The 15,407-nt window shown below is 44.1% G+C and overlaps 1 protein-coding gene across 1 annotated transcript in view; it reads left to right on the top strand.

Annotated features, from left to right (window-relative positions):
* The window catches only part of ppp1r9a (protein phosphatase 1, regulatory subunit 9A), a 69,907-nt gene extending 59,586 nt beyond the window's left edge, over window positions 1-10,321 (top strand). Inside the window, exons 18-25 of the mRNA XM_056297988.1 lie at window positions 159-341; window positions 506-674; window positions 4,139-4,288; window positions 7,270-7,569; window positions 8,283-8,525; window positions 8,774-9,021; window positions 9,790-9,903; window positions 10,133-10,321. Of these exons, the coding sequence (XP_056153963.1) occupies window positions 159-341; window positions 506-674; window positions 4,139-4,288; window positions 7,270-7,569; window positions 8,283-8,525; window positions 8,774-9,021; window positions 9,790-9,903; window positions 10,133-10,321 (1,596 nt within the window). The remainder of the gene's footprint in view (window positions 1-158; window positions 342-505; window positions 675-4,138; window positions 4,289-7,269; window positions 7,570-8,282; window positions 8,526-8,773; window positions 9,022-9,789; window positions 9,904-10,132) is intronic.
* The last annotated feature ends 5,086 nt before the right edge of the window (window positions 10,322-15,407 follow it).

The following is a 15,407-nucleotide window of genomic DNA, read 5'->3' as shown; positions in this document are numbered from 1 at the left end:
CCCATGAACTAATTATTTGTTAGATGTGCTGTAGTAGATATACGTACATCATAACTGCATGTATAAATCTGTAAAAGTGGGAAAGTTTGCTTTTGAACCACAGCCATATAAATTCCTGTTTGTTATCCCACCATCTGTGTGTGTGTGTGTGTGAGAAGATCCTAGATGAGGGCCAGCTTGCTAAGCAGCACCAGTGGCAGAACCGCAGCGTGACTGAGTGGAGCTCGCAACAGGTGGCCCGATGGCTGATGGGCCTCAATCTGGAACATCATATCCAAGAATTCACTGCCAAAAATGTGGATGGACCGCAGTTATTGCAACTGGACAGCACTGAGCTCAAGGTGATCTAACCAAAAGTTTTTTCCAATACACATGCAACACATGTATATTTGTATATCCAAGAGTTTTTACATTGGTAAATGTAATTATGTGTATTTAAGTAGACCGATGGTGGAAGGATGTTCATGTGCATTTGCACATATGTGTGTGTGCATTGTTGTCGTAGGCACTTGGTGTGACCTCTTCTCAGGACCGCGCCCTGATCAAGAAGAAGATCAAGGACCTCAAGGTGCTGATGGAGAAGGCCAAGAGGAACCGCGAAAAAATGGAGAAGCAGCGTGAAAAGCTACGGAAGCGAGAGCTGGAACAGCAGCAGAAGCAAGCCCGTAAAGAGGGTGCCACAGAGTGAGCCTGGTCCGTTCAGAACCTCCTTCTCCTCACTGTAGCACCGCCACCACCACCACCACATTAAGTAGCATCCGGAGGAACACAATGCCTGTAGGGCCCACAGCAGAACCCTGGGGGACGCCTGCTAAATCGCTCCTAAAAGCTCAGTGGTGGTCCTTACTCCTAGCAAACCAAACCAAAATGAGCATACAGTTGGATAACAGGATGCCACCCCCCCATTCACCTCATTTTAAACCCATGTTGACCTTTGTGTTTAAAACCTGCTCGATTCTATTTATTTTTGCTGTTTATTGCTGTGAATTGGGTTTATTTATTCATAACTGGAGTATGTTTGTGAAAAGTTCACCTCATCTTCATCCCATGCATATCATCCAACAGTAAGAGCCGTCTGTGTTATCCATCTTTGTAGATGTGTATAATAGTATCTTCAGACACAATGACAATGTACATATACCGTGAAAAATGTAGTCACAGATATGTCTAACGTGCCATTTTTGATAGAAGCAATTATGTATATCCTGTTCAGAAACACTGATCAATGCTATATCCTCATAGCTTTGATGAAGCACATAACTACATGCAAGGCTGACGTGGTGAAAATATACGGGGCAGTTCTCCTTTCCCACCACAAGGTGTCCCCATGCTGCTTTCACTGCTCGAAAACGACACTGGAATTTTTTTTCAAAAGGAATTCAAGCAAGTTTTATGGGGAGAAGTCCGAGTACTTTTAGGAACACTGTAACTTCAAACACTGGAAATTCAACTTCCGCACTAACTTTGTCAATGCTCCTTGAAGTTCACCTGGATCACACTAGAACAATTCCCAAAATATGAATGATAAAAAAGGACATATTCTTTGGACTGACCTGTCTCTTATGGAGATAACGGGTACAATGTAAAGATGACTTTGTAACATACCAAACCATACTACAGATTACTGTATGACAAAGCGAAAACTCCTGCTTATATGCATCATGTTGCTTTGAGTCCGCCTGTAACCTGCTCTTGACCTCTTTTTATATTCTCTCAATAACAAAGTTAAAACCCAAACGCTGCCTTTAGAAACGTTCTAGAGTAGAATTTTTTTTTTCTTTTCTGAACTCTATCCACATCTATATGAGTGTTGGAATAACCTGACCAATCCTTTCTAATTAGCTCTTAGAAAACTCAAAGTATGGTGCACCAATGCAGAACCGACCACGTCACCATTTTCCTTTTATTTTATTTAGCACTTGTGATTTCTTTAATAGTCTGCTACCTGACAGATTGTCCCTGTGATCCTGTTTTGAAGGGCATGAGAATTCAGTAGCGGATGGCTGCAACGAGAAAAGATATCCTAAAGAGAATTGTAATCAAGGCTGCACTCGTCGCAGTATATTTGTTACAGATGACGGAAATAGAAATTGCACTAGATTAATGCAATATAGTCTGTTTTAATTTTGTTGTAAATTTGGTTCAGTAAGGCTCCAAACTTTTTCTTTTTTTTTTTGTCTTTTAATTAAAAAAATTACATTTGAAATGATTTTTTAATCATGTCTCTAACTGGTTAATGCTTGTCTTATGTTATGAAAGTCAGCGAAAAGACTTTTCCCCTGTATTCAAATCTTTGACCTGAGAATCATTCCATATGTTTACATTTGACGTATTGACGGCAGCGTTGCTGTGATGGTACTTAGGCGGCTTTGCATACGATTCCCTCTCGTCTTAAGGCACTACTACCCGCCATGGGTAAAAGTATGAAGCTGTTTGAGTTACAAACGTGCAAATTCTGAGGTGATGGCTCCATGCAAAGACTGATCTGGTACCACTGATCTGTCCTTATTTATTATTTTGATATTTAATGAAGAATCGTGACCATTGTTTATGATAACTTATGCAACAACAGAGTATTATTGACACCCACTTTTGATTATCCAGAATTGTATGATTTCTTCTTTATTTGCCAAAAACAGAATTAAAAAATGTTCATGAAAAGTGATTTTGAATTCAAACGGTCGTGGAATGAGCTGATTTTAGATGGTGATTTACAGCTAACGCTTCCCATTTTGACCTCCATAACAATAACGACATAGCATCCTTTTACCGTTGTGCTTGTGGCTTTAGCCTCCCTATCAAACTAATGAAGTGCTGCTCCAGTAATGTAACCTGACCAATATGTATTATAAAATATTTTGTACACTTGAACCTCTCCTGTGAACACCCCCCCCACCCTGACAGTCAATGGACAGACAGCGTCTCTCATAAAATTTTGTGTGTGCAGTAAAATGCTGAAAGCAATATGCTGTATTAGTCCTCGAGAAGCCTCGTTTTCTATCCTGTCACTGTGTGGTTGCAGACTTTCTTGAAGGGCTGTGAGGGTTAAAGGTCAAACATGGTCCAAAATATTGACTGGCATAGTTTCTGTGTGCTTGAATGAATGACCTCGGTGCTCCTGCAAGGCCAAAGCAAATGTTTGGTGCCATGTTGGCTTGTCCAATCTTCACTGCTCACATTGTAGAGAGTGAAAGAAAATCCCCACAAACTGCTGCTGGCTGTGCTTTCACTATTCAAAAAGTTGCGCTTCTTCTATTTCTGTTCCTTTTATTTTTATTTTTTTGTCATTTCCTTGCTCTTCTCTTTTTCTGCATTCTGAAAAGTGGAAAGGGCAGCTACCTGTCACACTGAATAAAATGTGCAGTCACTGTCAGTGGTTTGCTTTTCTCCTTTCTTATTGGACCATTTGTCTGTCCCGGTGTTTGTTTTGGTGTCCATCTGATGGCCACCTTGAAAAGACAATTGTCTCACGGAAAAGACCTCATCAAAAAGTTAACATTAATTTAGATCATTAGGGGAGTCTTATTTGCCATTCATAGGCATCATCTGAGTGAGTGCAGAAAACCATATTTTGCCAGAATGTACTTTTTCAGTTCACTTTGCTTGAATGGTGCAACTCTTCCATAGTAAACTGTAACACCCTTCTCAAAGCCCTCTCCACATAGGCCTATATATAAACCCACTGTTACTGTCATCATGTGAGCATGCCTTCATGTCTGGACCACTAAATGAACTGCAACCAGTTAGCATTGGCCAGCAAGTCATCTACCACACTCACTTTAACTCCCCTGTCTGTCTGTCCTTCCCTCCATCCCTCCCTCTCTTTCTATTTATATCTACCCCTATTTTCACAGCGCAGTGTTCTATTTCCTTCCCACCAACTGTCTCCTTTCACTCACTCCTCCTCTTTCCCTATTTCATTTCCTTTTTCTTCCCTCTAGTAGTCCTCTAACCTATGGCCGGGGGAACAGAGGACCCCAAATGCTTACCACCTTCATTGTCACCATTTGTGAGTTCATCGTCAGCCTTCTCCATGCTGTTCTGAGAAGATTAGTGCCTGAGCCAGCAGGGTTGGTGGTGCCAAACTTTGGTCGAGGCCCCGGGGCGGTCATGGAGGAGTTGAGTCCCACACAGGTAGCTTCTAAGCAACTGAAGGCTCGGTTCCTGGAGGCCCTGAAGAGGAACGATGCCCAAGAGGTCTTGAAGATTCTCCACACCACCAGCCTAGACATAGACACTGTGCTGGAGTTGGAGGACCGTAGCATGGTCCTGGCCTCATACAAACAAGGTAGGAGAGGGGTTGCAATGACGAGCACATTGAATTGCTTTTACTAAAAGTACACCATAGCCTGGGCTTGATGCACACTAGTACTTGTTTTTTAAACACTAATCGCTATTCTGACTCACTAGTCACTATTGTAAAGTCACTGGTTGCTAAAAGTTAGGTTTTATTAGAATAAGCACTAGTTACTAATTTGATGACTTGTAAGTTTCTCTTTTACTAGTAACAATTCAATAAACACCCGTTCTTTTATTTTACTTAAAAGAACCCAATTCAAAGGCACTCATCACTATTAATATTCTAACTTGAGAAAATACAAAGCTGCTTATCAAGTGACCCTTATGAGGCATCACATATTAGATACCAACTATCCATTAACTACTAGTCACTATTTGAATAGCACTAGTTAATCAAGTTTTACTAGTCATTATGCAGTAGTTACTAGTAACTTCATTAATGACTAGCCATAACTAGATGTGGATATCAATATTAGATTTGGCTTGTCAAAAGGAAAAAGTTGATAGTGTCAAATTGAAAAGCGACTCGTCACATTTGAAAAACTACTAGACTTTATTCTAAAGCGACTAGTAACAGTGGGACATTCACTGGTTATTACTGGAATAGCAACTAGCATGAATGAATAGTTACCAGTGACTAATATCAATTACTAGTAGAACTGTCTTAGATATATGGGAAAGAGTAATAGAAGCTAGGTTAAGAGGAGAGGGGAAAATTAGTGAGCAGCAGTATGGTTTCATGCCACGAAAGAGCATTACAGATGCGATGTTTGCTTTGAGAATGTTGCTCGAGAAGTATAGAGAAGGCCAGAAGGACTTAAATTGTGTCTTTGTAGATTTAGAGAAAGCATACGACAGAGTGCCGAGAGAGGAGGTGTGGTATTGTATGAGGAAGTCGGGAGTTGCAGAGAAGTATGTATGAGTGGTGCAGGATATGTATGAGGGAAGTGTGACAGTGGTGAGGTGTGTGATTGGAATGACAGATGGGTTCAAGGTGGAGGTGGGATTACATCAAGGATCGGCTCTGAGCCATTTCTTGTGTGCAATGGTGATGGACAGGTTGACGGACAAGATCAGACAGGAGTCTCCATGGACGATGATGTTCGCAGATGACATTGTGATCTGTAGCGAGAGTAAGGTGCAGGTTGAGGAGAGCCTGGAGAGGTGGAGGTATGCACTGGAGAGAAGAGGAATGAAAGTCAGTAGGAGCAAGACGGAATACCTATGCATGAATGAAAGGGAGGACAGTGGAATGGTGAGGGTGCAAGGAGTGGAGGTGATGAAGACATACGAGTTTAAATACTTGGGGTCAACTGTACAAAATAACGGGGAGTGTGGAAGAGAGGTGAAGAAGAGAGTGCAGGCAGGGTGGAGTGGGTGGCGAAGAGTGTCAGGAGTGATTTGCGAAGAAGGGTATCAGCAAGTGTTAAAGGGAAGTTTTACAAGATGGTAGTGAGACCAGCTATGTTATATGGTTTGGAGACAGTGGCACTGACGAAAAGACAGGAGGTGGAGGTGGAGATGGTTGAGTTGAAGATGCTAAGATTTTCACTGGGAGTGACAAAGAAGGACAGGATTAGGAACGAATATATAAGAGGGACCGCTCAAGTGGACGGTTTGGAGACAAAGCAAGAGAGGCAAAATTGAGATGGTCTGGACATGTGCGGAGGAGAGATGCTGGGTATATTGGGAGAAGGATGCTGAATATGGAGCTGCAAAGAAAGAGGAAAAGAGGAGGGCCAAAGAGGAGGTTTATGGGTGTGGTGAGGGAGGACATGCAGGTGGCTGGTGTGACAGAGGAAGATGCAGAAGACAGGAAGAAATGGAAACGGATGATCCGCTGTGGTGACCCCTAACGGGAGCAGCCAAAAGTAGTAGTAGTAGTAGAACTGTCTTAGAGATGAGTAAACAAGTATTCGTAGACTCTAGTATTGATTTTTTTTAGCAGCTATAGTAACTTTACAACTGTGACAAGGGACAGCCAGAATAGTGACTAGTATTTAAAAATATAAATACTGGTGTTTAATTTTTAGTTACTAGTGCCCAATCACCTCAGCCATCTTTTTTTATGGTGGGTTGCATTTAGCTGGGGGATTATGGGCTGTTTAGGCACTAGTCACTAAAAACAAACACTAGGACTTATTTTTTAAACACGAGTCACCATTGTGAAGTTACTAGTTGTTAAAAAAAAGATACTATAATAATATTACAATAAAGAACTAGTGTTTATTGAACTGTTAGTAATAAAAGAAAAGTGACTAGTCATAATCAAATTAGTAACTAGTGCTTATTCGAATATAACTAGTGTCTAATTTTTAGAAACGAGTGACTTAACAATAGTGACTAGTGACAGTCAGAACAGCGACTAGTGTTTAAAAAACAAGTACTACTGTCTAATTTTTAGTGACTGGTGCCTTAAAATGACTGAATGATAAAACAGCCTTCCATACTGGGGCATCCTAAGAGTACTTCAAAACTAATGTTGTCATGGTTACTTCCGTCAGCATCCCGACCTTTGAACGAGTTCACGTAGGTGAAAACTAACATTGTGTTGGTATACTGACAGAGCTTGCATGAGTAAGTTGTGCCATTCCCATACAGCTGAAAGAGAGGAGTCCACAAAGAAGGATTCAAGGCTATGAGCGATTACAATCTCATACAGATGAGTTAGGGAACGTCTGCACATTGACATTTGGATTACTCAATTCAGCGCATCATAAAGTAAAAGCAAAGGCGCAGCTCAGGATTTCAGACACTAAGTGGTGCTAAATCTCCACTTAAGACATGAGCCGGGTCAGTCATATGGTGACAGCCGGTACAACTTGCAGCCAACTTGAATGGATTACAGCAACAAAGCATCCTGACCCATCCTTTGAATTTTCAACATCATGCAGACTGTGTCATTGCTTGTCAATCATTTTGACCTGGTATAATCTTGGTCTAAAAGTCTTTTCTTCCTTTTTGCTCTAGGTTACTGGTTACCAGGCTACAAACTGGAGACGTCCTGGGCGATGGGTATTCATGTGTGTATGATGTACAACGCTCTAGAGACAGCGTTGGTGCTCCTACAGAAAGGGGCAGCGGTCAACCGCATGCCAAATGGGAAGACTCCGCTGCACGTGGCCTGTGAGGTCTCCCACGCTGACTGTGTGGTGTTGTTATTGGCCCACGGGGCGAAGGTCAACGGCATATCGCTGAGCGGACACACACCGCTCCACTACTGTATCAGCAGCCAGTCAGTGGAGTGTGCCAGGCAACTCCTCCTCCAAGGTCAGAGGGGCAGAGAGGGGTGGGATGGAGAGAGGAAGGGAACGATGGGTAGGAGAATAGAACAGAAAGCAAGTGGAAGGGAGGAGAGGCAGCTGGATGTCCTTCCTCCATCCGTGGTTGAAGCTGGAGGGATGAATTAATGGACAGACTATTGTTTTTGCCGGCAAATCAACTCTTACTTCAGCCACTCACTCACCTACATTTAGCTGTACTACCTGTGTAGATTTGATAGGAGGGGGGGCAGTTGCACCCCCTCCAAAAATGTTTGTGAGTGCATCTAAAAATGTATGCTATTGTAAGTTGTCATAGGTTTTACTTTTTTAAACTAAATTATAATCCCCATTAGTAAATAAATTAGCAAAATCTATTTCATCTGCGCCCCCCACATCATTCTCTCGCAGTCTCTCTCATGTTTATCACTTGGTATTACCCATGGCGGTTTGGAGGTAGGATTTCACAGAAATGCCATCGATACAGAGCACAAATAAGACGTGCTTTATCCCATTTAATGTCCTCAAACAAATTAGTCTTTTGTGAAAAATGTTCTATTTTACAATGTCAATTGCCAAACAGGATATGATGTAATATATAATGTTAGCAATTCAGCTGAAAATGTGCGGTCAATTCTAGGCATATTTGCAGTTACCAATGTTGATCCAGTATCAGTGTCCTTGTTTTCCTTTTTCAAAACTCCCTTCTTTATTTCCTGGCAGGTGCAAAAGTGAACATGCCCAGTCACAACAACGATGAGGACACACCCTTACACACAGCAGCCAGATTCGGCGTTCCGGAGCTGGTCGCTCTCTACCTCGCTCACGGTGCCTGTGTCAATGCAGTCAACTCTCGCCAGGAGACACCCCTCATCACTGCGGCCTTCTGGGCTCTCGAAACCAAGGAGCAAATCTATAGCCAAGATCACCACCTTGTCTGTCGTATCCTGCTGGACCACAAAGCAGGTAAGACTTTGGAGAACGAGAACTCCCATTTTTAACTTTTAGTTCAATAAATGAATGGTCTACCCTGAATGAGAGACCTGCTGCATCACATCTTTTTTTTGTCTCAGTTATAGCACACTTACAGCCTCTACAGGATGCACAGAATATGTCTGCATGTTTACCAGACACAAGTTTTTGGGTTAAAACTTTAAAACTGTGCAGATTTGGTTCCACCAATAATTTGCTCCTATGAAAGCCATTTGTTCCAGACCCAAACCTCCGAGAAGAGGACCATAAGACAGCTCTTCACAAGGCGGCCTGGAACTGTGACCACATCCTGATGCAGATGCTGCTGGAGGCTGGGGCAGACACGCGGGCCATGGACATCAACGGCTGCGCCCCCATCCAGTATCTCCTCAAGGTGACTGACGTGAGACCCATGGCCATCCCCGAGTTGTGCTACCAGCTGCTGCTCAACTACAATGCGGCGCGGATCTACCCACCCCAGTTCCACAAGGTAACTTCGTGTGAATGGGTGCGGACTGCAACTGTGGACCCGTTTCACTTCACACACTTGACTATTTTATCAGTTAACCGGTTAAAACAACAAGAGAAGACGGGAGTATCCAGGTAGCGTAGCGGTCTATTCCGTTTCCTACCAACACAGGGATTGCCAGTCTGAATTGCTGTGTTACCTCCAGCTTGGTCGGGCGTCCCTACAGACACAATTGGCTGTGTCTGCGGGTGGGAAGCTGGATGTGGGTATGTGTCCTGGTTGCTGCACTAGTGCCTCCTCTGGTCGGCAAGGGTGCCTGTTCAGGGGGGAGGGGGAACTGGGGGGAATAGCGTGATCCTCCCATGTGCTATGTCCCCCTGGCGAAACTCCTCACTGTCTGGTGAAAAGAAGGGGTTGGCGACTCCACATGTATCGGAGGAGGCATGTGGTAGTCTGCAGCCCCCCCCCCCCCGATCAGCAGAGGGGAGAAGGGGTGGAGCAGTGACCGGGATGGCTCAGAGAGCGGGGTGAGTAGTCAGGTACAATTGGGGAGAAAAAAAGGGGGGGGGATGAAACCTCCCCCCCCCCAAAAAAACCCCCAAAACAAAACAAGAGAAGACAGTTCAACATTAATCCCATTCTCCGAGCTCGGAGCTCTCCGGTTCAATCCCGAGCTAGATGAAATGGGAACTTCTGTAAATGTTATCTATTAGTTATCTACAATTGCATGTATTAAGATGATTAAAGCAGAAAGTTCTTGTTAACCTCTTATTGTGTTGCATTGCACAGGTGTTACAGGTTTGCCATAACTTCCCGAAAGTAGTAGAAATTATGGTCAACTCATATGAACGTCTAAAACCTACAAAGAAATGGAGCACTGCCATCCCTGATGACTGCTACAAGGTAAATGTCCAACTCTGACATTTGACGTGCAAAGCACTCACGTATTTATATTTCCTTATTACTGACGGATTGATGGATATGAGCACTGCTACTCCTTTACTGAAAAATCAAACTAAAAATATCTATTCTTAGCCCTTACTTTGTACATGGAGTAGGAAAGCTGAAACGGTACACGATGAATCGAACTGTAGTGGTGCATCCCTGACCTCAGCGTTGTCTGTCTCTACAGCGACACGAAGAGTTTTATGACTCCGTCTTTGCCGTTTGCACCAACACACCTCGCAGCCTCCTCCACCTGGCCAGGTGCACCATCCGTGCAAAGCTGGGAGGGCTTTGCCACACAACTGTTGAACAGCTGCCGCTGCCGCCCAGCATGAAGAGATATGTATTGCTGGAGCCTGAAGGGATACTGTACTGATGGAGAGAGAGCTTACTCCCTGAAAACTGGAATGATGTTTTTGATGTGTTATCGGGGTACGGCCACATTGTGATGCATCACATTTTGTGCGATGAAGTCTCTTTAAAGGAAAAGGCCGCTTGCAAGTCGAAATGAAAAATCCTGCTAGGATGAGCTAGCACCGAGTGGTGTTGCACTCATAGTTTTGCTCGGCGCAACATTCCCACAGGCTTCAATCCACGCGAGTGTAAATAGTTCATTGGGCTGCGGTCCTGATTTTGAAAGAACGTGCAGAGAATCGCATTAACAGAACGTGATCCAGGGCGTTTGGGTAGCTTAGCGGTCTATGCCGTTGCCTACCAAGATGGGGATCGGCAGTTCGAATCCCCGTGTTACCTCCGGCTTGGTCAGGTGTCCTTACAGACACAATTGGCCATGTCTACGGGTGGGAAGCTGGATGTGGGTACATGTCCTTGTCGCTGCACTAGCGCCTCCTCTGGTCAGCCAGGGTGCCTGTTCGGGAAGGAGGGGGAACTGGGGTGAACAGCGTGATCCTCCCACTGTCAGGTGAAAAGAAGCAGCTGGTGACTCCACATGTATCGGAGGAGGCATGTGGTAGTCTGCAGTCCTCCCCTGATCGGCAGAGGGGGTGGAACAATTGGCCAAGTACAACTGAGAAGAAAAAGGGGCAAAAAATCCAAAGAAAGAATGCCTCCTAACTGCATATTATTTATCACATGAACCCTGTATTAACTACTGGGTTTTGGGGTCATGGCATGAAAAAAAGCCTTTTGGCTGCCAAGTATCACTCACCTGGATCTGAGAAAAGAACAATGAATAAATGAATCAAAAGGGTCCATCAACTGATACTGCAGACTCAACATGGGGTGCAGATAAGATGTTAAGTGCAGGTATCGAGGCAGAAGAAACGAGAAACATTAGTTTTATCCTTATTATCTTTTATCCTTATTATGGGTGGCATGGTGGCCCAGTGGTTAGCGCTGTCACCTCACAGCAAGAAGGTCCTGGGTTCGAACCCCGGGGTTGTCCAACCTTGGGGGTCATCCCAGGTCGTCCTGTGTGTGGGTGTGGCGTTTGCATGTTCTCCCCGTGTCTGTGGTGGGCTTTCTCTGGGTGCTCCGGTTTTCCCCCCAATCAAAAGAAACATGCGTGTTAGGGTTAATACGCCTGTCTGTGCCCCTGAGCAAGGCAATGGGAAAAGAACTGGAGTTGGTCCCCGGGTGTAGCATGAAGACAGCAGCCCACCGCTCCTAGCTACACAGATCACAGCTAGGATGGGTTAATTTGCAGTAACTGAATTTCCCAAAGTGGATTAATAAAGGAAACTTAATTTAATTACAAGATAAAACTATACATCAGGCATTAGCTTAAGGGCAAAAGTCACAGACTAATTTGAGTGACATGCCGTATGTATTCATGGCAAGCAATGTTGAGCTGCCCAAAGGTTTTAGTCGATGATTTTATGATAAATCGTAAGCGAGGGTATTTCATCATAATTACTGATGATCAAATCCTGACCACTGGATGGTCACACAGACAGATGAACATTAACACAGTAGTGCTGAACTGAACTGTACTGACCACTCTCTGGTCTCACCTGTTGTAGGGCCCTAATTGTCCCATTCTGCACCAACCATTTCCACCCATCTTTTCACTTTCTCTCAATAATTTCCCTTTTCCCTCCCTCAGATTTTTCCACATTGCTTTCCGCATGGTTTCATTGCTTTTCCACACCCTTTCTCGCTTTTGTTTTTGTCGCTACTTCCACTGCCGGTCCTCAAACTTATGCATGCTTCTCCGGTTTCTCTTTCTCCGGCAACCAGCCATCGTGTTCATTTTCAAGATCATGATCGGACCTAAACCAACTAATCCCAAAGCAAACACTTAGCAGGCCACTCCGCAGCAAGGGCTCATTATTCCAATGGACTGTAAAATCACAAGTATCGTCCGTCCATGGACTGAACGCAGCGCTGCGGTAAATTTTAAAAAACAAAACAAAAAAAAAACACATTTAACATCTCAACTCGAGCTTTTCGGAGGACTGGATGTTGATCATTTGTAAGACGTGGGCATGTTTGTGGCAAGTCCCATATTTGAGTGTTTTTCCAACAATGAGAGTCCCTTCACGCCTCATTTAAAGCGTTTGCTGAAAAAGGCGCCATGCAAAATGCTCTAGCCTACGCTCGTCTGTACACAAAAAGTGAAGCAGGTCGCCACGTTTCAAGGTGCATTTGTTATACATCTTTATCAGGATTTACAAGCTTTGCCCGAAGTATTAAAAAGGTCAACAACAGCAACAGAGAATAATTTGATGCAGCTTGACTCACCACCAAATGTCATCTGTGAATTGCTTCTTCTGTAACCTTCTACTTTCTAAAAGCACTTCAGAGAAAATAAATTGTCTCCACGAACCCTTCTCTCTCGCTCAAAACGAGGACTGATACTCTTAAATCACTTTGAAATGTCTGTGACAGACCTTTAATTACATGCATATAATGTGACCTGGGCCATTCTTTGCAGCCACGACAGCGTACGGTAATGGTTGCGTGTGTCTATTTCATCCTGGTGTTAGCTCTTATTCAACACAGGAAGATAACACCAGTGAGGACAGAGAGAGAGAGAGAGAGAGAGAGAGAGAGAGAGAGAGAGAGAGAGAGAGAGAGAGAGAGAGAGAGAGAGAGAGAGAGAGAGAGAGAGAGAGAGAGAGAGAGAGAGAGAGAGAGAGAGAGAGAGAGAGAGAGAGAGAGAGAGAGAGAGAGAGAGAGAGAGAGAGAGAGAGAGAGAGAGAGAGAGAGACTCCAGGGACCGAGGCTGAGCGGAGAGAGACAGAGCCGTCTCAGCTATTAGGCCTTTTGTCGAAGGAGCCACCGAAGAGCACAAAAAGAAAATCGACAACGCTGAGAATGAGGCTTCTTAACTTTATATAATGAGAGTTGCAATAGAATGGAAGAATGGAAATGGAGTTTACTGCTCTTCTCTTTCCCCTCATCTCCGATCACATAAGAAGCCAAAGCCACATTACTTCAGAAGTGATTCTGAGGTTCACATTAAAGGTTATGAATAGAGAGAAAATGGTCGCTATCAGGCAAAAGTTTCAAATAAGGTTAAAGAATGTGTGTGTGTGTGTGTGTGTGTGTGTGTGTTTTCAATATGGCTACAGTTTCTGATTTTGACAGGCTACCGTCATGCATCAGCACAGAATGCCCCCATGCTGCACTCTCAGGGGTATTTCCACAGATGCTGGTGCACAATACTCAAAATGCACTGCTATGTATTCAGATAAATCCCATGTTTTGTATTGCCCCTGTTGCCATTATCTGGTGACCTCGGTGTCCTTGGTTTGTCCCAGACAGGAAGGATGGCCGGTCCAGTTCTTATGTGACATGCTTTGGGTGTCTAGAAAACCGCTATATAAATGTAATAGTATTATTATTATTATGCCCCAATTAATTATCTTTTTTAAACCAGCTATTTGCTTATCCACGAAGACAGTTAATTGGTAAGACTAAACAGCGGAGACAACTGCTTGCTACCTTTAGCAAACAGCACGGTGGCCCAGTAGTTTGCACTGTTGCCTTACAGAAAGAAGGTCCTGGGTTCGAACCCCAGGTCGTCCCAGGTCCTTTCTGCGTGGAGTTTGCATGTTCTCCCCCTGTCTGTGTGGGTTTCCTCCGGGGGCTCCGGTTTCCTCCCACCATCAAAAAGACATGCATGTTAGGGTTAATACTCCTGCCTGTGCCCCTGAGCAAGACAATGGAAAGAAGAACTGAAGCTGGTCCCTGGGCGCTGCAGCTGCCCACTGCTACTATACAATAGGATGGGTTAAATGCAGAAGACAAATTCATTGTAACCTGTACAATGACAAAATAAAGTGGCTTTCTTCTTTCTTAAATCTTGACATCGGCAAACAAAAATGTCAAATCTTTGAAAGATTCAAAATGTATTTGAACCACATATGTAGCTGATATTACAGTATATGTTATGATTTACAGAACGGACCCAAGTGCAGACACAGATTGATGGGTCGCCTTCTTTTTTTGACTTGTTCTCTATTTCTCAGGGGTCGCCACAGTGGATTTTATTGTTTCCATCGGTACCCTGTGAGGGCACAGCACCAAAAGTTGTTGTTAACCCAGGCCTTGACTGAATCCACATACTGATTTTGCAAAATTTTACATTGGATGCCCTTCCTGACACAACCACTAACCCTATGGACGGGGGCACAGATAAAGCACTGGATGCCATCCCAGTATTCATGGACTTGCGCCCATGCAGGTTGGATTTGATGGAAAAAAAATTGATGACAAAAGGGGAATGGTGGAGATGGCTGTATGAGGCAGAGGGCAGGGGAGTTTAAGGAGAGATAAGCTGGGCAAAGCTAGATAGGCTGAAGGGGAGTGATGGGCAAGGGCTGGAGTAGCTGGAGACAGTGAGTCTGTAGAGCCGTCAAGCAAGCGGAGGGGAAGGTGAACAGGCAGGCAGGCAGGTGAGTGATGATCTTGGGCACAAGAGAGGAGATGGCAGTTTGCAAACAGGTAACACATAAAACAGGTGAGCAAAAACACCAGGAGAAATCTCTAAAGATCAGTGAGGCCTGAAGGGTTTGCTACCCAAGCAGCTTAAGTACCGATCTGGTGATGTGTGGTTGAAAAGCTGGGGTTCTTATACTGCAGAGATGAAGAGGCTGATGGAAAACAGGTGTGAAAGCAGACAGGGGAGGAGCGCCACACCCACGCCAAACAGGAATAGGAAATGAGGGGGCATGAAAGTATAGTGTTCGTCCTTGTGTCAAATGACAGTACAAAAAAATGCCTTCCATCTACTGAACGATCAAATTCAGCTGGTTCCTTAACACACACAGACACACAGACACACACACACACACACAAACACACACAGTTTCCCATGCAAGCTGAAGTGTGATGTCATGAGAAGGTAGTGTTTTTCCATTAAATGGACTCACAAAACCTTTCTCAGAGTCAGGCCCTGAAGCAGCAACTGAGTAGACTTCTATTTATCAGTAAATAGCAGCTACATCTTGTATAATTGCAAAGAAAGAACACTGCTGTGTCCTGTTAGATGCAGT

This window comes from Lampris incognitus, chromosome 18 (assembly GCF_029633865.1).
Source record: "Lampris incognitus isolate fLamInc1 chromosome 18, fLamInc1.hap2, whole genome shotgun sequence".
NCBI lineage: Eukaryota > Metazoa > Chordata > Actinopteri > Lampriformes > Lampridae > Lampris > Lampris incognitus.
The sequence above is the reverse complement of the archived record's forward strand: the minus strand, read 5'-3'. Positions and strand labels throughout refer to the sequence as shown.